Below are 23464 nucleotides of genomic sequence, written 5' to 3' on the forward strand. Positions count from 1 at the left end.
TTCTGCAGACATATCTTCTGAACACTATGCTGTGGCTTTCAGTGTGTTTGTATGTCAGTACTCAGACTTGTGTGAAATATTCTGAGAATGTTCCTAAGGGATGCTTGGACAGTGACTTAACCTTTAAGAAAACATTTAAAAATGCTGTTTTTCTTGCAGCACTGTTACATCTAACTTCTGAGGTTTCATTTCTATTCTATTTCTATCACTGCAGTCAAATACTGTATTTTGTGGGACACTAGCAGATCAGACAATAATGATACATAATGACATTCTCATTTTTTTGTTTCAGTTCTAATGAACTTTTGAGCTGTTTTTCACAGAATAAGGCAGTAATTGATATAGTGACAGGAGTAAAAATATCCACATACAACTGGGAAACAACACTCAGAAAATCCCCCACTTCTGTGTTATCCATCTTGATGCATGCAAGCCATCTCAACAACCTCTCATGCTTAAACTGAAACAGACAGGTATCTGCAAGATCTGAATTTTTACTTCTGTATTTTACCACTTAAACTTTTTCATGCTATATTATCTTATAGTCCAGAGGGGAGAAAAATAAAAGATCAGTGGTCAGAGATCCATTGGTTGATGACACATTTCAGTGCAGATGGCACAGCAAACAGGCTTGTCCCTGGTTGTATCCTCAGTACTGGAGTAAGGAGCTGGAAAATCAGATACACCCCCACAGAATCAGTACCTGGCTCCAATCTGCACGTGGTGCTCCTGAGACAGGTGAGACATTTTCATGCAGGATAAACTGTCTACATAAATTGCTCAAAATAGCAGGTGAGCTGAAAGTAGATGTTTTTCTGAATAACTCCATAAACTGATAAGCTTCACAGGGGGAAGAAGAACTTTATCAGCTCTCAGACATTCTTTTCACTTTGAAAAGGAACAGTCTAATTTGGGGACAAACAAAGGCAATGCTTCCTGATGTCATTTTCTCCTTCACTGACTGCAGTGATAAAATTATCTCTATTTGCCACAACCATTGGTCTCTCTACCACATTGTTGTCACAGACCTCAAGAGTGTTGCATAGTGTCATAACCTACCTGTTTCATATTTTCCATTTCCAAAATACTTCTATTCACAAACAAACAACAACAATAAAACCCCATAGGTACACAAATAATAAAGTTAGAGGGCTATTTCAAATTCATTAAAACATTTACATATCATAATCAGCATTTCTGGACATACTCAAATGTCAAAATCATTCATTTAGATAGTGTGGCAATATTGATTTTTTTTCCTTTGCCTGGTAAAATCGGACTACAACTCTTAACTGGTTAAATACAATAAACCAATTCTATCAGATCACTGGTATTCAAAGCTAACTAACATATCTGTCTCAGCTAGCATCTATAGAAAACCCTCTGTTCTCATATTGCCAGTCTCCAAAAGAATATGTCCACGTGCCAGGCTCCTGCTGGAATCAGAGACAAGCACATGACAAAGGGCAAAACCACACAAATGAGTGTTCACACAGAATACATTGTTGCTTTATTAAACATTCATTTTTCTTAGGTTAATAATAAAGTCGAAGTAGATTTAACTGGAACATTTATGTGGAACGTTAAGAAGTCAGTCTATTTTGAAGCTACAAGAAAATCAAGAAACTTAAAACATTCATATCAGCATTGTCTGTAGCAATATGCAATTCTAAAAAGCCTCAGTCTCTCCAGTCTACCATCTCTTTTTTTGGAGGGGAAATGAAAATTCAGGAGAAAATAACTCTTCTCATAGTTATCATGCTGGGCTGGGCTGGCTGCAGCATTATTTTATGGAAGAGCAGCAGAGTCTAATTTCAGGGTTACATCTATCTCGTCTCGTTCCTTTCAGAAAAGGTTTTTCAAGTCCCACCTACAAACTACCTATCCTAATATTCACTTTGTGCTTGGTGTGCAGCATACAGTAAGCCTGTAAATTATATGAAAATACAGTATCAGAGCATTGCAGGTGACATCTCGGCTGGTCCTCTGCCAAAAGAGGTGAACACTGAATAAACACATTGCAAAACCATCTTTCTCTTTTCCAAATTTTTCTTCTGTATTCTATTTGTACATGTCTGCTCTGTTTGGCATTTTGTCAGAGCCGCTCTTTGTGTGTTTATCCGGCCTGTTGACACTCCTCAGCACGATGCCCCTCCAGCTCTCCTTCCTTCCTTCCTAGACCCTTCCCCTTGGATCAGGAACTCATTTTCCTCTTGTGCCGGAGGAATCCCGCCTGTGCCAGTGCGGGGCTTTTCGCTCCGAGTGGCCGAGCCCGTGCCAGGGTGAAGCAGGGTTATCCCCAAGCAGGGCTATTCCCCAGGGCCGCGCTGCTCCAGCCCGTGCCAGGGTGAAGCAGGGTTATCCCCAAGCAGGGCTATTCCCCAGGGCCGCGCTGCTCCAGCCCGTGCCAGGGTGAAGCAGGGTTATCCCCAAGCAGGGCTATTCCCCAGGGCCGCGCTGCTCCAGCCCGTGCCAGGGTGAAGCAGGGTTATCCCCAAGCAGGGCTATTCCCCAGGGCCACGCTGCTCCGCGCCCGCTCGCGCTCCGCTCCCACGTGCCCACCCCACGTTATCGCCCCGTGCCGGGCCCGCCGCGCCCCACCCGCCAATCAGCGCCGCCCTTACTCTGCCCCGCCTCCCGAGGGCCAATCAGCGAGGCCCTTGGTGGTGCGGGCGGACGGGCGGGTTCATTCAGGAAGCTGCCGGGGAGCGCGGGCGGCGGGGCGGGGCCGGGGGCGGGGCTCAATGAGACCTCACCCCCGGCGGGGCAGGGCGCGCGGCCCCGGCGCGCGGCGGCGGGCGCGGGAGGCGTGTCCGGGGGCGCGGCCGGCGCGCGGGCGGTGGCGGCGGGGGGGCGTGGCCGCGCGGCGCGCGGAGCCGGGAGTCGTTGGCGGCGGGCGGAGGCGGCGGCGCGCGCTCGCCATGGTGTTCCTGAAACTCCGCGAGCAGGTGGGGATTCCCGAGCTTCCCTTCCCTTCCCCTCTCCTCCCGCCCCGCTGCCGCCGGGCGCGCCCTCCGCCGCCGCGGGGTGCCGTGCGTGCGCGGGTGACAGGCGGGAGGCAGCGGGAGGCAGCATGGCTGCTGCCGCCGCCGGGGTCCGGGCTGGGTGGGAGGCGCCATGTGCGCCCGGTGCGGCGCCGGAGCCCCCGCGGGGCGGGCGGGTCCGCCGTCGCCGCAGGTACCGGGCCGAACAGGTGGCCGCCGCAGCCCGCCCGCCGCTCGCCTCGCCGGCGGGTCCCTGCCGAGCCCCCGCCCCGGAGCCAAAGGGAGCCCGGGAGGGTGATGGCGGTGGGTCTGAGGCTCCAGCCCTGCCCCGCGCCCGCTTGGGGTGTCTGCACCGGCGTGCCCGGGCCTGAGGGACCGGCCGGTGTGAGGGGATCGACCTGGAGCCTGCCCGGGAGCTGCAGCTGGAGCTGGCGGCGCTCCCCGGACCCGGACCCGGCCCTGCGCACTTTCACGTGCCCGGGAGCCGCCTGCTCGTCCCTGCACCTTTCCCTTCCAGGCCTGTAAAATCTTTTGTTCGGCCGCCGTGGGTTTCGCCTCCCGCGGTTTTGACAGACCTGCGCCGAGCCCGCGCTCCCCTCCTGAGGGCGAAGGAGGTTCTTGGTGCCCTCAGTGGGTTGTTGCTCTCGTCGCATCACACCCTTCTTTGTCTGCCAGCCTCTTCGCTTTCCATCCAGCTGGTGAAAAATACTTGTCTTCGCTGCTCTGTCCTTTCCTGGTGTCTCCCCTGTCCTACCTATTGTCTCCTGTGCGGTATCAGGATACAAAGGTGGGAGGGTCTGCGCTGCCAGTTTGCCGCCTATGAAAAGATGTTTCGTAGGAATGGTGTTTTATCGTGCTTTCATATGTGTAAGGCCAAATTCCGTCTAAAAAACTCATACATCCTGCTGTGGGTCTCCTTGTTACTCTTCCTTAAAGATAACCAACTGTAACACTTGAAGACCCCACCCCTTCCAAAAAAACAAAACAAAAAAAGCCCCGCAGAAAAAAAGCCTGCAGAAACTTGGGGGTGGTTAGGCAGCTGGTATCCTGTGTCTGTTTGTTATGCTGATCAGTATCAGCCCATCCTTACCTGCCAGCCCTTTCATTAGCTACATACACATCTGCGCTTTCACACCTAAGGTTGCATGATCCCTCGGGATTTTGTTCTAAGGCGTTGGGTGACATGGGGCTGGGATCTCTTATGTTCTGCTGTGTTGTATGTAAACTTTGTGAAGTCTCATGTTGCTTTAGAACCTCATCTATGAACCAGCAGCAACTGTGGATCTGAAATACTTAGTGTCCTTTGAGTTAGGTTTCCTTTCAGGATTTTTTTTGCTGTTCTTCTATGGGAGACTTCCCACAGAAATAAGTTCATCTCTTCTATTAAATAAGCTCTCTGTTAAAACCAAGAACTACAACCCTTCTGCAAGTAATCATTGTGAAATAATTAGCAAAAACTCCCATTATCAATGTGTTAACACGAAAGTACTGTGTTTCAGAACTTTTCTGCTGGGAAGAATCCTGCTATTGACAGATGTTGAAGTGAAATATTAGACTGTGTGGGACCATTGGTTTGACAAAGTAATGCTTTCAGGTTCTGTCATAATGCAAGTTTTAATCCAGAAGTAGTACAAGGTGGATTTTTTAGAGGCTTCACAGATTTGTAAAGGTGAATTGATACAGTGGGAATTGAAATATTATTTCACGTAAAGTAGAGGGTGCTAGGGAAGGAAGGAAGGGAATACTGGTTTTGGACAGTCTTTTGTAGAGGGAGTGATTTTTAGCAGCAGCTGCATTGCTGCTGCTAAAGTGTCAGTTGCTTGACAAATCAGTTATTTCAAACTGAATTCTGTTATAACTGTGTAAGAATGCCAGAAAGTCATGAGGAGTGATGTTAGCATGAAATCCCTCAGCTTTAGCTGTTGCAGAGCATTTCTGCAGGTCAGTGTTGCAGAGTGCTGCAGGATGTCTTGACATGAGGATGGGATGCTGTGCTGAGAGTGTGGCACCACCTGCTCTCTGTGAAAACCAACCTGTGGTACTGTATGGGAGTAGAGGTGTTCCTCTTCATGAAACATGCTTCTTGTTTGCTTGAAACATATGGTTTGCTCTATAGTGTTTGGTTAGAATAAAGCTGCCTTGTGTATTTGTAGTCCTTGTATGACTCTGTCTTCAGTGGTGGCTGTGTTTCACAGGGAGGTGCAAAGGCTGCTCTGTTGTTTGTACTGCTCAGCTGGTATGAAGAAGGGAAGTGATTTGCTAGTTTCTTTCTCCAACTGTCAGATTAATAACTTTCTGAAACAAAAATTTTACTAAATAAAATGTTACTTATATGTAACTATCAAGATTGTTTTTCCAAATTGTGCATGAACCTGTTGATTTTATTCTTTAATAATGTAGGAGGGCTCTGTGTTAAATGTCAGAATTATGCTGGGGACAGGCAGACTTCTGCCATACAAGAAGCTTAGTGTTTTCTTGCACTTGCTTAGTTTTTCGAGTTACTGCAGGCTAGTGTAAAAGCAGTGTTTGGGAAGTTACAACGAGATGAGAAATTCTGCTCTGAGGCTCTTAGTTGAGCTCAGAGGTGAAATCCCAGTTCTGCTTGCTTGATTTAATTTACTTAGTACCTGATAAACAAAACTTTGATCCTGCAGATGCTTAATGTGTTTGTGAAGCTCAAATATTTGTTTGTCTATGGAGGCTGATTTGACACATTTAACCTTCAGAATACAGGTTTTCCATGCACTGAGAAAAGTAGGCCTTTCCTTGGGTTCAATAACCAGGCAGCCAGTACATTATCCACTACTTGGGCTTTATTGCTTTGCCATCCTACCAGGTAAGAATATATTTCAAAGTTTTGACATAATTGAGGGTGTACACTCCACTTTCAGAAATGACTTATGTTTGCTTTCAAAGTACATCAGGTATCAAAAAAACTCATAAGCTATGTTTGCAAAAATTGCATTTAAAGCTAAATTGAACTCTGTTGTGCAAAGCTGATACCTGTAATGCTCAATAGTGAACTGTAACTCAGGTATAGAAAAGCAATCATTCAAGTGTCAAATTAGAAGCTATGGATTGGTCTCATTGCTCTTGGGTTTTTGTGCAGTGTTTTGCAGCTGTTCTTTAATAACAAAGGAAGCAAGTTGCAAATTCTGAATGTTAGACTGTTCAATGTAGAGATGAAAAATATGGTAAACGTTCATTATAATTGAGGTATTGGCTCTTAAGTTTGTTTGCTTTTGTATTGTCTTCATATATTGGTGCTTGTATACCAGGTTCTTCTAGATGATATGCTGCTTTAACTACAAAAATGCTGAGTAGGATGAAGCCTAGAAAAGTTTTTCTCCCTGAAATTTTGTGTTACACTGCTGTAAGAAACTGCAATGCCAGTCCAGTTTAGATCAAGGGTCACTAATGTTTTATCACAAAATTTTTTCCTTTCTTTTTTTTTTTTTTTTTCCCTGTTTTGGGGAGTGTGTGGAAGGGAAAGTATGGGGTCGGGGAAAAAAAGGAGTAACTTGCTTGTGGGTATCTATAGTGACATGCCTTGGTCTCCTGTGTCAAAGCCCTCTCACCTCTGTGCAGCTAACTGTGAAAGCTAAGTATCTTCTGGGGCTTTTGTTATGCAATCGTAGTTTCTAGGTACATTAGCTGTTTCTCAGAATAGATAAATTCTCACTTTGAGGGGTTGTGAATTAGTCTCTCTTACACCTAAGGAGTCATTGGCAGCTTAGTTTTTCTTAGTGTGGAGGTGAAATTTGGATTGCCCAACAGCCCAGGGATTTTTTTCCTTTTCTGTTACAAGTCTGACCTGCATATGTGCCTACAGGTCATCTTTTAGGCTCACATAAGCCTACATCTCAGCAGAATTTTGTTGAAAGGCATAAAATTAATCAAAACTGGCTTGTTTTCTTTAGTTTTGCAGCTATATAACTATTTCTTTCAAAATTAATTGGATGTAGTGTCATTGTATTTGGTAAAGCTTTATTTTTTTCTTTCAGTACCTCATAGTTTTAATATTGTGCATTTCCCATTTTCTCAGAATCTTAAATCTGTAATAGGAAGATGTCTTAGGGCTAATAGTGATGGGCATTTGAAAAGGTTTTGTATGGGATTTTCCTGTATGACTGACTGCTAGTCTGTGCTTGGGGCAGTGCATTTATTTCCAGAAGTCAGATATGAGTGGTAAGGATCTAAGTAGGAACAACTGCATGAGGATATTAGAATGACCACTTATCTTTAAAGTCCTTGAACAGTGAGAGCACTGACTTCTTTATTGCCCATTTATATCTTTCTCTTAGCTAAGATGGATCTTGTTCAATTGGCAGTTAAACAAATGTTTGCAGTGTCATAGTGAATGCTCTGAATGCTGCTATGGTTGCTATTTTCATTACTGCCAGCGTTAGACTTCATTCTTTTAGAATTCATGCCAAGAATAAATGTCCCAACTAGTTCCTTGTTACACTAAGAGGAGGAATGGTCTCCTGTGGTGATGAAAAGGAGCTGCTGCTGTTCGATGAGGGAGGGATCGGGTGGGAATGGAATTATGTGGTATTGCTCTACAAATTCTGTTCAGATGTAGACTAATGAGATGTGTGTTTATTTTTGAATTTTTTGATAGACGTTACTTTAAAGTTACTCTTCTTTTAACAAACCCAGTAATTTGTTTAATGAATATTGTAATAGCTAAGAACCAACTCCTTGCTCTGATGTCCATCATATGTTCTTCCTAAAATTACATCGAATCTTTTCAAACTGTATACAAGATAATTAAATTAAGAAATTGTAGTTCTTACCAAGCCACCTGGAGTCTTACTGTTAGTTCTCTTGTTCCCAGGCTAAAAACTTACATGTGCTGAGAAGATAAGTTTCTCTAGCTGATGGACAACTCTGAGTAACCTGAACTCTGTTTATCTTGTTTTATACAGTAATTACCAGCCCTTCCATTAGAACGTATTGAGAGAACCTGGTTCTACCACGTGTTCGTTTGGGGGGATCAGATTGCCCCATGATAACTTGGGAACTTTTGACTTGTGAACAAGCAGTTCTCCTCACTCAAGAAAATAAACCTTTTAAAAGAAGAAAGAGAAAAAAAAAAGGTGGGGGAGAAACAAAGCAAGCCTTGATTCTGCAGTCAGATCCTTAAGGCGGATCCTGTTAACTCAGCAGCCTTCTGTGAGCATATAAAGGTCTATTCATGTAGATAGCATCGAAGGTTTCTGACCATTATTTGGAGGGAAGTATCAGGGAAGAATGAGGCAAATGTGCATGTCTCTATGAAGAAGTGACTCTTTAGCATCCACAAAAAAAGATGGGAAAAAAAGTAGGAAACTAGTAGCTGTTGAGACTCTGAACTAGCAATCTGCTATCTGACATGGATTGTTATTTTCCCAGATTCCTATGGTTGTTGCAACCAACTGAAATGGGTTGTGAAATAAGATTATTGATATTAAGTGTATTTGTTATTATATACTTCATATTCTCCGCTTCTTTTGTCAGCAAATTTGTTTCTCATTTGCCATACCTGATATTTTTCTCTAATCAGCTGAGCCATCCTGAGGTCAAACTAGTATCTGATGATTTGTTTTCTTGCTTCTTCCAACTTTTTACTTTGTTCTTACCTCTATTCCTTACTCCTATTTCTGGAAATTGAGTGGGAGACTTGTTGCCTTAGTTACAGTGACTAACTGTTTCAAAGTTATTTATAATGTTTGTGTTTAAATAACCTATATCACAGTGCTAATCGCAGAACATTTCACATCAATAAAAAAGTAAACAAAGCAGTACATCACTGGGAGCATGCTTACTGTGCTGATTTTTGGGAGGTTTGTTTTCCTTTCATTGTTGGGGGTGGAGGACAAGTTCTTATCTGCCATTTGAAGATGCATCTGAAATAAGGTGTCTCGGTGTTCTGCTTTGCACAAATGAGAAGAGAATCCTAATATTTAAGCAAAGTATCAGGGAATGTTACTCTTTCCTTAGTAGACATTAGCACTCTCCCCAGGGGGTGGCAATACAGCGGTTTAGCTCTGGTAATTCAGTTGTGATTCTGGTGTTGATGAATTATACAGCACTGACCCATTTCAGCACAGAAATCAGAGTGAGTGTAACAGTGGTGGGACTGAGTAGTTGAGAGAGAAGGGAAGATGAGACTTGTAGCCAGCTGTGTGGGTGCAGAGAGATAAAGAGGAAGTGATATGCAAATTAAAGAGGGACAACATAGCTGGTTTGTAACATTCTTGTAAGTTTAAAAAACCGCTTGTTAGCTGAAGCTAATGATTTAGCTGTTGACTTCTGTCCTTAAAGAGTGAGATGCTCTTTACTATGAATTGAATATAATCTGAGATTTTCATTGTATATCTCTACAGTGAAGTATGTGAATTGAGTGAACAGTACTATGTAAGTAGATTGTTTTCTACATGAATAGAGTCTACCTGTTTAGGGCAGCCTGAGAACAAGTATTTTTCTCAGCAAATTAGTGAAATGGTATATAAATTTGAGAAGTATGAAGCAGAGGTCTGCCTATTCTAATGCTTGGGGTCTGGTAAAAAAAAAAAAAGTAAAAACCAATTTAAGCTTATGGTGTTGAACTTCAGAACTAAATTTACAGGGATGAGGGTGAAAATGTTTACAAGTTATTGTAATTGACTCATATTAAACCTTTCTGAGTGTTCAGGTGTTTTAGGTAATTGCCTGTTTACATGACCTAAGTCTAATTCTGATGGTGTTTTGAACTGTTGTGAAGTCATCCTAAATGTTTGATATTTCCATATTCTTAGACAATGAACTTCACTTAATGGCCTTTCTAATTCAAGATGATGAGCATTTGCCTATAAGTCATTATTGGCCATTTTGCAGTCATGCAATTATACTTAAGGTCCACTCTCACTTTCTCACTTTGTGCTGAAGTCCTGTACCTCCTGCTTCCATCTGGTGCACAAAAGAAAGCATGGATGCATCTAGATTTTTTTTTTTTTTTTTTTTACTTCGGCAAAGTGATGATACAGCACTGCCTTAATGAAGGAAGAGAAGGGAGCACAAGCAAGAACAGTCAGGACAAAATTAAAATTAAATTACAGTTAAAGCATTGAGACCAAAATATGCCTATTTTACAGCTTACAGAACTTCTAGCAATCATGAAGAATCCATGTTCTATTTCAAGATTTTGTTGTTTGTCCTCCTATTTTATTTTGATAGCTCCATCTGGGGACCAGCACAGATGGAGCTATCAAAATAAAATAGGAGGACAAAGGAGGAAGTTGAACCTTCCATCAGGAACCTGGTCATCAAGCAGCCTGCAGCATAATAGACAAGGGATCTACCCAGTCTTAGATGAAGGAGCTACTTGTGTCATAGACAGCTCACCTGGGGGCAGTGGAAAACATTTTCAGGAAGTTCTGCAGTTATTTATAGACTAACATAATCTATAACTAATAAATAATTAAATAATTTAAATCCGTCGCTGATGACTAAGTTTTGTGCCATGTTTGGGGTAATTTGTATTCTCTGCTTTCCTGTCCCATCTTCAGGTCATCTGCTTCTTCTGTCACTTGCTCATGAGAGTGGGCAGGAAATCTATTCAAGTACCTTTTTTTTTCATCTCAGGCACTCGATTTGTCTTTCCTGCCTCAGATCTCTGTGTAGTGTCTGCTTACATTTCATTCACTCACCAGTGTGTCCCCACAAAGTATTGTTGGTAGGTTAAAATGAAGGATATAAAATCAGGGGAGAATGAAAAACAAAATGCTAACATTGTTTTTCTGGTTACATTGTTACTCATTGTTTCAAATTAGTGCAATGTCCCAAGTCATGGTAGAGGGTTGCTTCAGAAACAGGATGTTAATGGAATTCCCCATCTCTGTCCTCTGTCCCTTTCTAACTGCAGAGTTTTGTTCTGTTCTTGCTGTGTTTGCTAAAACATGAGGATCGATAGAAAGAGGTCTTATGCTTAATACTGTGTTGCTGTGCAGCCAAATCAGAACCCTGTAATGGTACTGCCTGATGGATTTTATTTCCTTTGCTCCTTGTCTCAGTTCCAGGTGCCATATTTTGTTTTATAGCTCTGCTGTCTATTACCTTTTTTTTTTTTTTTTTAAACAGTGCTCTTTCATTCTGGAGGATAATTTTCAGTGTTAAGGAGTACTTGTAGAAGAACACTTTCTCTTCTTCTGTTACCTGCAAGACTGCAAAGGCAATTATTGACCTGCAACAGTCTTGATCCTGTAGTAACCAGCCAGCTCATTTATTTCTTCCACTCCCACCCACTGACATTGTTTGTGGTTTCTTTCCATCCACAAACACAGGACCATGTAAAGTTTGTTATCTAACACTACTTAGATTGCAGAATGGTAAATCTATTAACATAAAACCTTTTAAGTAAAGAATATTTTATGACTTGTCCATAGACATTTCTCTATTTTTTACCATAAGTTTAGCAAATTATAATTACTGCAATCAGGGATGTAAATAGTCAAGTTAATCTTGTCCATAAGAAACAGAGCTCAAGAGAGTTCTTTGAATGTTTTCATGATGAGAATGAAAAGGAATGGTGAAGAGAGAATTTATAAAACAGCAGAGAGAACCAGGAGGAGGGGAATGGTTGGGATATCACAGTTTGTCAGCATCAATGGACAGCAATGCTCTTCTGATGAACTTCAAGTTTCATAGTCAAGGATCATCCAAAAAACCAACAGCTGTCCAGCTACCCTGTGGAGCTGTGTTTGCAATGACTTGAAGATAGTGATTCCTTTTTCTACCTACTGCACCTTTTTACAGCACAGGAAGGGGACTTTCACAACATCTATAATCTCAAACTAACATGGTGAATAATACACGGAAGAGGATGCCTCCTGCTGTTTTTCTACACCCAGAGATGTAAAAAGTGTTTTTGGATCAAGTATATCAAATTTGTTATTTTGGAAGGGCAAATGTAGCTACATGCAGCCATATCTTTTATCTCTGAAACAACTTTGACTCTGCACATCTTGAATTTGCGCTTTATTTTTTTTTTTTTTTTTTTAAACTCTCAACATCTAACAAGCTATAATTGTTAAAAAAATGTGATATTTATTATAGCATGCATTTGAACAGATTATTTATGGGGTTTTCATACCTGAAGGTTGATAAAATTTCTGCAATACTCTGCATGTGTTAAAACTGCTTTCATAATCATTTAGGTATTAAACTTTCTTCATACATAATTCAAGAATAAGCTCCATAGTTCATGAGTCTGTGTCCACAAATATTAGAAGAATTTTGCAGAAAAATTGCCATGACTGTTAAAAACCTGTTGATTTGCATTTTATCCTTGTTGTTGTCTGGCTGTACAAAATACCCCACACATGTGAGGTATCACTGTGGTTTCCTGTCTGGACATCCCACCCCTTCCATGGGGGAGCAGCCAGATACGTTTCCTTCTATAAAGCTCTGGCTGGAGCTTGCATAAGCCACAGAAACAGTATCTGTTTGAAGGAGGGGAGGGACAGCAGTGCCAGCGGTGCTGTGGAGGCTGCCAGGGAAGTTCAGCTCCCTGTCGCTGAAAGTTTGCCACACCAGTATTAGCAGTGCTTTCCTCGTGTTGATTGGAGGTGTAGCAGAGTATTTTGGGAGCTGTCATTCTGGAGTAAGTTCTTTAGAAAATTAGCTCTTTGCCTCCATAATGGCCACAAGCACAAGTAAAACCTGTGGGCTGGAAGCTCGATCTGGTGGCAGCAGTTGGACACGGTGAACTGAACCCAAAGAGAGGATAAATGTGCCTGCAGAAAAGATCTCAGAAGTGTCTGCTGCAGCTCAGCCTTCCATGTTCAACCTTCCATGTGGCAACCCTTATTACCTTTACTGACATACAGGTGGCTTAGATGTTTCCAGAAAGCCTGGTGTTTGTTTTTTGGGGGTTTTTAACATATATGTAGTCATACATATATGATTGACTTACACACTAGTGTTTCTTTTATGATGCCTGACACTGATGCCTTGTTTTTGGGAACAGTAACCTGTAAAAGTAGGATAATTGAAGAAACGAGGAGGAATTGTTGGAATGACATCATTTGACCTCGAGGTTTCATGACCTGCTCTTGTGTGGAGTGCAGTGTCATGCAGCCTGCCTGGGAAGTGCTGGGTTGTCACGGGATGCCTGCTGAGAATGCCAGGTTCTTACTTTACACTGAGTGGAATGGCTGCAGAAATAAGGTGGCAACTTCTTTGGTGTGTATTTGCACTGCCTTGATTTTTTTCACTAGATAAGAAACAACAAAAATGGCCTGTAACAAGCAAGGTTAAATACTGACAGAAACATTAGGATATACTTTTTTTTGTAATTCTGTTTTTCTTTTAAGAGGTTAATTAACAGCCAAAATATGCTAATTATGTGACTTGGAAATTATCTACCACAGTGAAGGCCAACATTTTCAGCTGACAGACAGGAGAAGGAAATACAGATACATGAACTACTGAATGCAAATGTGTTTCTGGTGTAGAGTAGGACTGTGTGTGAGAGAAATGGAGTACCTTGCCCGAATCAACCCTGTTCTTTTAAGCCAGTGGAGTAGGTAAATTTTCATTAAAGGTTAGAGTTCAGTAACTTTAGGATGGAGTTTAATGATGTGCTTCTCCTTGGGTTTTTAGTTTTATTTTTTCATTTGCAAGGTTTCTAACAATAATGGTTGAAATTCACTGGCTTCTAATCTCCTGCCTAAGGCCATGGTTTGATATTAGGTGGTAGCTGAGCTTAAGCAGTCTCTCATTATTTTTTTCTGCCAAGTAGTGAAAAGAGAGGGGAAAGGCAAATTATTTAGGTCAGTTTAGGACTGTGAACTTGTTCATTGACAGTTTTCCTAAGTAGGAAGTAGAAAGGACTGTTTTGGATCAGATAAACTTACTCTACTGTCTGTCTTTGTGTCAGAAGTCCTGTAATCACAGATGATGTGTCTCCTGTGTGTCCTTTGGTCTGGGGGCTGGGGATGAGTGGAGAAACTTGTGTATGATCTACCTTGGACCTTTCTGAGTAACTTTCATGCTGTTGGTATTAAACTTCTTAGAATGTGTTTTTGAAACTCAATAACAGGCTTGATTTTCTTCTCTGGTTCTTGATTGTTCTAGGGTTTGAGTGTGGTTGTGAATTCCTCTTTAAATGTATAAGAACTAGGGTCTTTAGAAGTCTGCTTCTCGTTATAACAAGTTGACTTACATTGACTGAAAACTTTGAAAGAAGAAAAGTTCCACTGTTTACCACATGTGCTGCCTGTCAGGATCCTCTGCTTTTCCTCATCTCCAATCTGACAACAGCGTGTCAATTTTCCTGCAGCATTTTAAAGTTGCTTTTTCCCCTGCTTAGGGTGATTACATGCTCTACCAGTCAGTTTTACATCTGAAGCGCTGAAAATGACACCATTGCCTTCCATCTCTTCTCAGGAGGTTGCAGTGAAAGTATAAGACCACATTCAGATAATCCAGTTACCTGAAAACCATATGCCAAAAGCAGTCTGAAATTGCTGTAGCCTTTTTTTCCTCATAGAAACATGTATGGATAGACGGCCCTTCAACATTTATGCTTCTTATGTGTGCATCTGTAATTCTTAGACACCATCCAGTGATGGCTTGGAGTCATGCATGTTGTGACTAGTGATCCTTCAATCTCCCTGCACAGAGATATATGCTTGGGGTGGGGAAATACCTTGTAAGAAAACATACTCATAGAAAAAATGCCTACGTTGCAATAAACTCTACAAATAGTAATTAAGTGAAGCATGTCAGTCTGAGATTAAACTGCAACCTTCTGGAATAGAAGAAAATTTTTCAGCTCAGCTCAATAGGAAGTGGAAACAAAAAATAATAGTGTTTTATATTCCACATATCACCTCGTGTAGTTGTATGATTACCACAACATAAGCACACTGGTTGTGCAAATACTTTTATCAGCAACTAGAGAAGATAACATTTTGAATTGCCATTAATGAAAACCTTATCAAGGTGGACTATTCCTTCTTTTAGACTGCTCCTCTGTTTCTCAGTTTGATTGTGCTGCAAAAATGTTTAATTCAGTGGGCTGTGGATGCAGCTATTCATTCATCTGACTGGTTTTATTTTCTGGAATAAGCAATGGTAAAACTACAAAGCTTTGTTTACAAGAAAAAAGAAACAAATTAGGCATGTCTTTTGGCTGTGAGAATGCATTGGGAATAATTACTTTGGCAAATAAGGGTATAATAAAATGATTCTGAACAGTTTCCAAACAAACAGTTGCCTACATATCACCTGTATGTTTGTGAGGACTTAGATTACAGCCCCTACTTAAGGGTGGTTCTTGAAGCTAGTCATCACCACCATTTAATTTTTTTTATTTAATTTTAGCCTGACAGTATTAGGTAGCTGTTCAGGGGCTGCTTTCTGAGTAGGTCAGCTGTCTCTGCTGTGAGATTATAGGTGATATTATGCTGCTTCTAGTAGGTGTCAAAACCCAGATGGGTGACATAAAAATGTAAAACATAAGCAAATGACCATAGGAATGGGGGAAGGGTGGGAAGAGGGAATGAGAATGACAAACATTAAAGAACTATTTTGCACAGTGTTAATAAGAAACATAGTTTGATACTTAAAACAGTTTACCTAAATGTAAGATTATAGGTTTTCTTGGTAAGAGGACAGAATATGAGAGGCTAGCAGATTCTTTTTTGCTATGCTGAAATAAATCAAGTTACTATAAGTGTGCAAATTTTTGAGAATACCTGTGTTATGTAGCTGTTAGTGTTTAAAAATCAGAGACAGTACTGCAAATTAAATTACATTTATGACAAATTTCTCATTATTCTGTACTTTATGTTCCTTGCTTTTTAGGAGATAGAGAGTACTTTTTGTTGTGCTTTTTGTATTATGTTGTACAAAGGTTCTCAGTGATAAGACTAGACAAAAGGTTAATCTATTTTCAGTGTGGTTTATTGGCATGGATTGTGGGAACTTCAAGGGAATGTTCAAGTTTGAGTACGAAGGGAACAGGACAGGGAAATTTTTGATTTAAAAATTACATTAGGAAAAGATATGAATATGACTTGCTAAGATTTATGTATAGCATCTGCTTGCTTTCAAAGAATTATAAAAAATAACTCTTAAGTAGTATATATTTGTTGCCAGAAGATTGAATTCAAACTGCTTCACGGACGGAAGTCATGAGCTAAGCACTTGGAACGAGTTTGTGTAAGCTCAGTGTTTGAAAGCTGCATTAGCCAGTAGCCTCTTCTGGAACAAATGGTATTTTCTTTACAATTACTCCTCTTAATTGGTCTGTTCAGTGTTGAAAACCAGAAGAAGCTGGGAAAAAGAGAAGCTTCTTGTATGAACTGAAGTCTGACAGAACTGTGCTAATCTAAAATTTTGACAGGCTTTATGGCCAATCCCAAGTCATTGATTCAGCTCATTAACTGTTGTTGCATGAAGGAAATACTGTAGACTACTTAACTCAAGATGTTTTTGGAAGATTTTAATTAGTGGCACTTGTAATTAAAACAACTTAATTTTTTTTATTATTTTGTTAGCTGCTCTGATAAAATCACAAATTAAAAAGTATAGCAGAAGTAATAAAAGTAAAGTAATTCGTGCATTAAAGTAATTAATGAGGTATAAAGGTTACTGCTATTTAAAGGTTGTGCTATTTTAGTGCATCCAAAAAGCAAAAATAGAACCCAAGATAACTCACTTTGGTTTGCCCAGGTCTGCCTTTCTTCTGAACACAGGTATAGATTAGTTGAAAAAGTATTAGTAAAGCAATTAGCTGTCTGTTCTGAAGAATGTTAGAACTGGTGATCTTATTTAGCGGTAGCTTGCTTGTCTTCTCCCTGTGGAGGGATTTAAGCATTCAGGACCAAATAAAACATTGCACTGATATTGTGGAGAGATGCTAGAATAATGAGGAGTTTCTTTTGTGTCAGGTTTTGGTGTGCTGGATTACACCCTGTTTAGTGCACATCATTTTGCTGTTCTGTGTTTGGAAGGTTGTCTTCCTATCACTAGGGTTGGAAATGGCCTCTGGAGATGATCAGTCCAACCCCTCCCAAGGCAGAGTCACACAGAGCAGGTGGCACAGAAACACACTCAGGTGAGTTTTAAATGTCTCTGAAGAGGGAGCCCCATGACCTGTCTGGGCAGCCTGTTCCAGTGCTCTGCCACCTCAATGAAAAGGTGTTCCTTGTGTTGAGGTGAAACTTCTTGTGGTTTGGTTTATGGACACTGCTCCTTGTCGTGTCACTGTGCACTGCTGGAAAGAGTCTGGCAACCATCCTCTTGGCACCCACCTTTAAGATATTTGTAATTATTGATGAGGTCCTCTCTCTGTCTACTCTAACCTAACAGGTCCAGCTCCCACAGTCTCTCCTTGTAAGAGGAGATGTATTCTCACAATCTTTTCCCATCTGGCCCCTATATTCACCCTGAAGAAGTGAAGAACTTGATATCTTCATGTGGCACAATTCTTGGGTTCCTGTCTGTCAAGAAAAATCTGACTTGTTTGTTTGTTTTTAAGAGCATTGCATCTAGATAATTGTAGGTAGGCAAATGTACTTTGGAAGTGAATTTTATTTAGTCAGTATAATGGCACTTTAACTGAGCAAGATCTTAGTTTGGTTTATGTGATCTGCTTTAGATTGAAGGCATTACTTGGCTGGAATTAATTTTCCTAGGGATGTCTGTGTCCACTGTGCAAGTGGACTTAGCTGTAACAGGTAATGTCTTTTTTCTCATTGCTTGAAGTATTCCACTATCTGTGAAATGTAATTTTTTTTTTTTTTTTTTTTTTTTTTAATTTACTCTTTTTTTTCCCCCTATAATGACCAGATCTTGCTGAACTCCAAAATTGTGCTCTTATTTATGTACAGCAGTTTTCAGGTCAGATAGAGAAGGTGACTGACTTCTAGCAGTCAGAGGTATCTGATTTTCTTCCCTTTGCAGGCTGTATTGATGTAGTGGAATCTGCTGTGGCACTTGTGCATAGCAGGTAAGGTTGCCAGTTTTCCTCGTGCATTTATGTGGAAGTGGCAGTCATGATTCAAGCTTTAAACAGTTTACAGAGTGAACATAAAGGAGATGCTTGGCCATATGGCAAACAGGCCAAACAGGTCCAAGAAACTGGATTTTTCCCTGGGATAAGAAAGTCCTAAAGTGTGTGGTAGTACCCTCTGTGTTTCCTGTGGAATTACAGTGAAGTGGAAGATGTGGATCTTGTTTTTTACTCAAATATTTGATTTACAGTTGTCTGATTTCTGCCTCTTGTAAGGTGAAGTGCTGCTACATCCGTATGTGGAAATGTGTCTCTGAGTCTACTGTCTCTTTAACTGTTTTGCATTTTGGGGAATGAAAGCTGTGTATCATTGAGCTGTTAAAATCTCAAAGCTTTGTTCAGACACCCCTATGTGGAATGCCTCTGTTCCAAGTGAATTCTGACTCTTCTTCTGTCCCATTTTAAAAACGTGGTTTTGTCCTGTTACAATGGCCTCAAGACTGATAGGACAGCACCACTCCATGTGCTAGTGTTTATATGAAATTGCAGACTCTTATATATATTCAAAGATTGTTTCATATATTTTGCTGTGTTTTCCAATCTTTTTCTTAAAAGGCCTAATCAATAGGATGAAGAAGACAGTTAGTTGCCATTTTCATTGCTGTCCCTGGGAATAGAGAAATGACTGCATGTACTGTTATTCCCTGTGCATAAATGGCACTTCCTCATTAAAGATCCAGTGAGGCCATTTGGATGCACTTCTATTTTTGCTTTCAAAAATTAATCTAAAAATATTCTCTTTAAAGGTACTGTTTTCCTTTTAGGGAGGGTGAAACAACTCCAAGAAAGTTTTTACTTATGATGGTTTGTTCCTGTTAGTGCATGAGCAGAATGTTTTCAGCAGGCATTCTTTTTTATGCCTGTAACTTAACTTTGCAAATGCATATTTTTTTGTTTGAAAATAGCATTCAGGTTTTATCATTCTATCTGATGGATGCATATTTTCTAAAATACTCCTATTCCTTCTTGCTGTTTTTCCTACTCTTGTATTAGGTGGAGTGGAAATGTTATAATTCAGACACATGAAAATTAAATAATGATTATTAAAACCCATGAACCAAGAAACAATTTCTTAAAGGTGGTGTGCTGGTAAAAGGTTATCTCACAAACTGCCACCCTGCTATCTTATAAATACTATTGATCAAGTCTAATCTTTGTGCCTTGGCAGATACCTAAAGTGTGCAATTCTTTCTTCACTCTACATAACATCCATTTTTAACTGCTGTCTTCCCATAGATGTTCTGAAATATGTCACAGCTGCATATTAGAAAGTCTCTGTTCCACAGTCATGATCTGAGGGTTTTAACTCTTTGGTTGCTTTTTTCTGATTTTAATGTATGAACATCACTTCTTGATTTGTATTTCTCTTTGAATGTGACAGGCATCTGTTCAGACTGGGAAGCATTACTCTTTTCTGGTCTTATGTACAGTGTTTTTGGAGATTAGCTGTAGGTTCTAAAGAAGTCTGTTCTGGTTGTGAAGTTTCTTAATGGGTTGATTTATGTGTGAACTGCTGTGACTCATAGCACACTACCTTATTTTTATCCAGATAATTACCTCGCTAAAAGATGTGTGAAATGTAAAGATTTCTTCCCTCAGCTTGGAAGCTGAGGAAGCAATAAGAGGAGCAATGCTATTGTCTATCTGTCCCTTTTGATGTTAAGTTCGATCAGAATTCATCTTCTGTTTGCTTTGCTTTCTTCCCAAATTTTTTAATGGAAATTCTCTGAAGTGCTTAAAGAATTGTGAAAGTAAAGGCCATAGTGGGATCTGAGCTGCAGTGGTTTCTGTTTGTATTTTTTTAAGGTGTGTCATTTCCAAGTATATCATAAAAATTTTCAGTGTTGATACAGCTTTCTGTGTAGATATTCTTTGAAATTATACATGTGCAGGTGCTGAAATAACATGTAGGTAAAGGTTTCTGGAATTGTTAGAGCACCTTATTCCTCTTCTGCTTTCATCATTTTTCATTTATAACAGTGGTGTGAACATCAGAGGATCAACACGTGTTTTCACTTATGTCATTTGGGATGCTTCATAGGTTCACAAGTCTTCAGGCTTGTCAGTTCATTATTTCACCTCTTGTTTTATGCCAGGGAGCTGTTCAAGCTCAAAGCTTTTATCTGAATAGCAAATCACAGAGTCAGATTCAACATCAGGAGAACTATTAAATCTGTTTTTTAATTTACTTTTATTTAAAAATGGTCTAATACTTTTGCCATGATCTCTGACAGTTCTGCTGATTCATAATGAAATCTGGTTTTTAATTTACTTTTATTTAAAAATAGTCTAATACTTTTGCCATGATCTCTGACAGTTCTGCTGATTCAGAATGAAACTGTGTGAATTACTGCTTTGTTTGCTTGTGAGTCTCCTCTGTGTGGTTGTCCTTGGTAAATAGTAGTCACTGAGGAAATAGTAAGGGATAGCATCCTCCTACCCCCTCAAATCCTCCTTTCCCTCAAATCAACTCAGCTCACAGGTGCATGTGTATGTTAATGGTGTTGATTTTATGGTAGTGTACCTTCTTGTGAACTGTGATTATTTGGGGCAGACATCCTTGCAAATCTCTGCTGCTGCTAAACCTGCTGGGAGTTGTAAATGCTGTTACTATAAACTCCAGAATGCTCTGAAATAATATGCCTGGTTTTAACCAAGAAAAAAATTAGAGGATTGAGTAAGTAAACCAATGTAAGTGCATCAGTGATCTTTTTTTTAAGATCGAAAATACAATAATATAATTAAAAGGTGAAGGCATGAAAACGAGAAGAAAGTGAGATATAATTTAAAATTATTTGTACATTTTGTGCTCCTCAAAGCTTGGTATAAACATAGACAAATAACTGCAAGGATTTTGGAATAGCAGATAGATGTCTATTCTCCTTCCAGCCCCCGAGATATCCAGAAGTATCTTGGGAAGAACTTGTCCTTCATGGAAGTACTCTAGTTTATATGTAACCATGATAAATAAACTCTGTGCTACATTGAAACAGTCTTTAGCATCATTTGGTACCACTGACTCATCAGATGTAAAAGATGGAGGGTTCAGTGTTATATATATTTGTTATATATATGTTAAGTTACATATCCTGAGATCCAAAGTAAAACTTTGTTTTGTACTTTAAAATACACTGCATCTATGACAACTAAAATAATGTTGGTAATCTCAGCCTTCCATGTAGTTTGACTTTCCAGGTCTTTTTAAAAGAATACTGAAGAAACCTGAACTTGGCACATTTTTCCAATATTAGTGATTTGTTTCATGATAAGCCTTGGTTATGACTTCCATGAGTTTGGCTCCCCCACCCACCCAGCTGTTTTGGGAATAGCAGCTTTCTGTGGCTTGTTGCTCCAGACGCTGGTGATGGCTTCATCTGCCCTCTCAGACACTGCCCTGAGTCATCTTTTTGGATGAGCCTTCCCCCACCTTTACTGAGATTAGTCTCACACTGTGTCTTTGTGAGCTCCTTGCTTTTTCCAATGCGGTTATTGCTTTTGGTCTGCTCAGCATAACTTGCTTCAGAAAGCTGCTTGCCAGTGTTGATTATGTTGTTTTCATGTTGTTATTTTGTAGTCAATGCATTTGGTCTTGTCTCTATAACAAATGGTTATCTTAAATAGCTTCTCTCTGAATTATTGATGTTCCACAATGACTTCTTGCTCCAGTCTATTTATACTTTGAGCATCTCTGCATTATTCTGTGAGATAGAAATATTAATGTGAAATACAGCATTAATCAGCCTCTGCAGTATTGTTATATGTGAGTTTGTAGGTACGTCTATACTATAGATTTCCGTGTGGCATTCTACAACTAATTATAAATTCAGAGAGTAAGGTGTTCAGTGTCTGTCACTGTAGGTAGTTCTTAGTTTAGCTGCTAAGTCTCCCTCTATTCCCCAGCTTAACTGCATCCATAGCATTAAGAACAGAGCGTCATATTGCTTTGTGTTATCCCTGCTATCTTGCCAGACTATCATTTGAATGTGAGTACAGATGGTATGACTCATTTACACTTGTCCTAAGCAGGCGAAGTACTTAACACCAAGTATGTGCCTCCAGCTTTTGATTCCTAAGAAAAAGTGTTTCCCTCTCCCCACCCAACAGGAGTTATTTTTCTATGATTCAGATTTTACTTCACCTTCCTTTTAAAATTAGGGAAGCAGTCTCCTTTTTTGTTTTCCCTATCTAAAAAATGCAGTGGACACTATTTTTAAAAGATGCCAGACTTCTGCTGATTTTGCTGAGACCACTTTTAAATAGGAAAAATGGATGAGGAAATGAATGACTCCATTGTTTGGACTGAAGTACTGTAGACCTACTCTGCTACTTTTTTAGTACCTCTGGAATATAGAGAGATGTTTTTTCCTAGTGTGTGGGGAAGTTAGTGTATTCTGCAACTTGGGACACGGATAAATGGGCAAACATTTTTCCTTCTGAAACAGAGTGGGTCTGATAGGACTTCATTGTTGTCTAGACCTTGTCTGGCAGTCTTGAATATGCTGAATGGTTTATCTTGCCTCTTTAGGAAAAGAGATAAAAAGAAATCTTAGAAACTTGTGGTGGTGGAAGTGGTGGAATATTATTTCTTTTTACACAGAATCATTCACCTCTCTTTTCTCCATGCCTCAGCTGAAGATCTGCTCTTACAGGTAATGTTGAGGAGCATGCAGTGTGTTGAAGGCATGCTTGGCACTGAACAGCACTGAAGTGGAGCTGAGAGTTTGGGATAAAGTGCAGGTTGATATATGATCACCTGCCTTATTTGTTTAGTGTTTCTCTTTTCATTTCAGTGAGGCCCAAAATCAAATTCCATGTTGTGATTATAGAATGTTGTTTTTTTTTACTTTTGAAGGAAGTAAGTTTACTGAAAAAAAAATATTGGGAGCACATTTTCCTAACTTTTTTTTTAATGTCAGTAGTTTAGATGGGCAAACCTTTGAAGTTGTTTTTCATTGTCCCATGGCTATGTCTTTCTATTTATAAAAATAGTATAGCAGCTCTGTTTTTCAACAAAAAAAATTTCTTGCAGCTCTTCCACATGCGTGCTGTTTTTCAATGAGAATTTGGAGGACCTGCCCTCCCTTAATCCTGTGTAGGTGTTCACAACCACAGATCTGTGTGTCTGCTCCCACCTGGAAGCTGAACACTCTTGTTTAAGGCTCGTACTCCCTCTGATGGCAAACTGCTGCTGTGCTTCTCTTGCTTTCTGTGTTCACTTTCATCTCTCTCCCTTGGTCTCCATTTTATCTCCTTGCTGTGATGCTGGATTAGGCTGTTGTTTCATGTGTGTCCCACTGAAAGTGCTGTTTTAATGAAGCTGATAAAATTGAAGGGTCCTACCAGACTGCATGTGTATAGACAGCAGTAAGCTATTTGGTTAGGTAGGGGGAAAGAAGGGAGAGCTTTCCTTCTCAAGTTGAATTTATTTAGTATT

General features: G+C 40.2%; 1 protein-coding gene across 1 annotated transcript in view; it reads left to right on the forward strand.

Annotated features, from left to right (window-relative positions):
• Positions 1-2812: 2812 nt before the first annotated feature.
• Positions 2813-23464, forward strand: part of ANKRD28 (ankyrin repeat domain 28) — a 116047-nt gene continuing 95395 nt past the window's right edge. Inside the window, exon 1 of the mRNA XM_079300147.1 lies at positions 2813-2948. Within this exon, the coding sequence (XP_079156273.1) occupies positions 2922-2948 (27 nt within the window). The 5' untranslated portion in view covers positions 2813-2921. The remainder of the gene's footprint in view (positions 2949-23464) is intronic.

The sequence above is a fragment of the Erithacus rubecula genome (assembly GCF_903797595.1).
Source record: "Erithacus rubecula genome assembly, chromosome: 3".
In the NCBI taxonomy this organism is placed as follows: Eukaryota; Metazoa; Chordata; class Aves; order Passeriformes; family Muscicapidae; genus Erithacus; species Erithacus rubecula.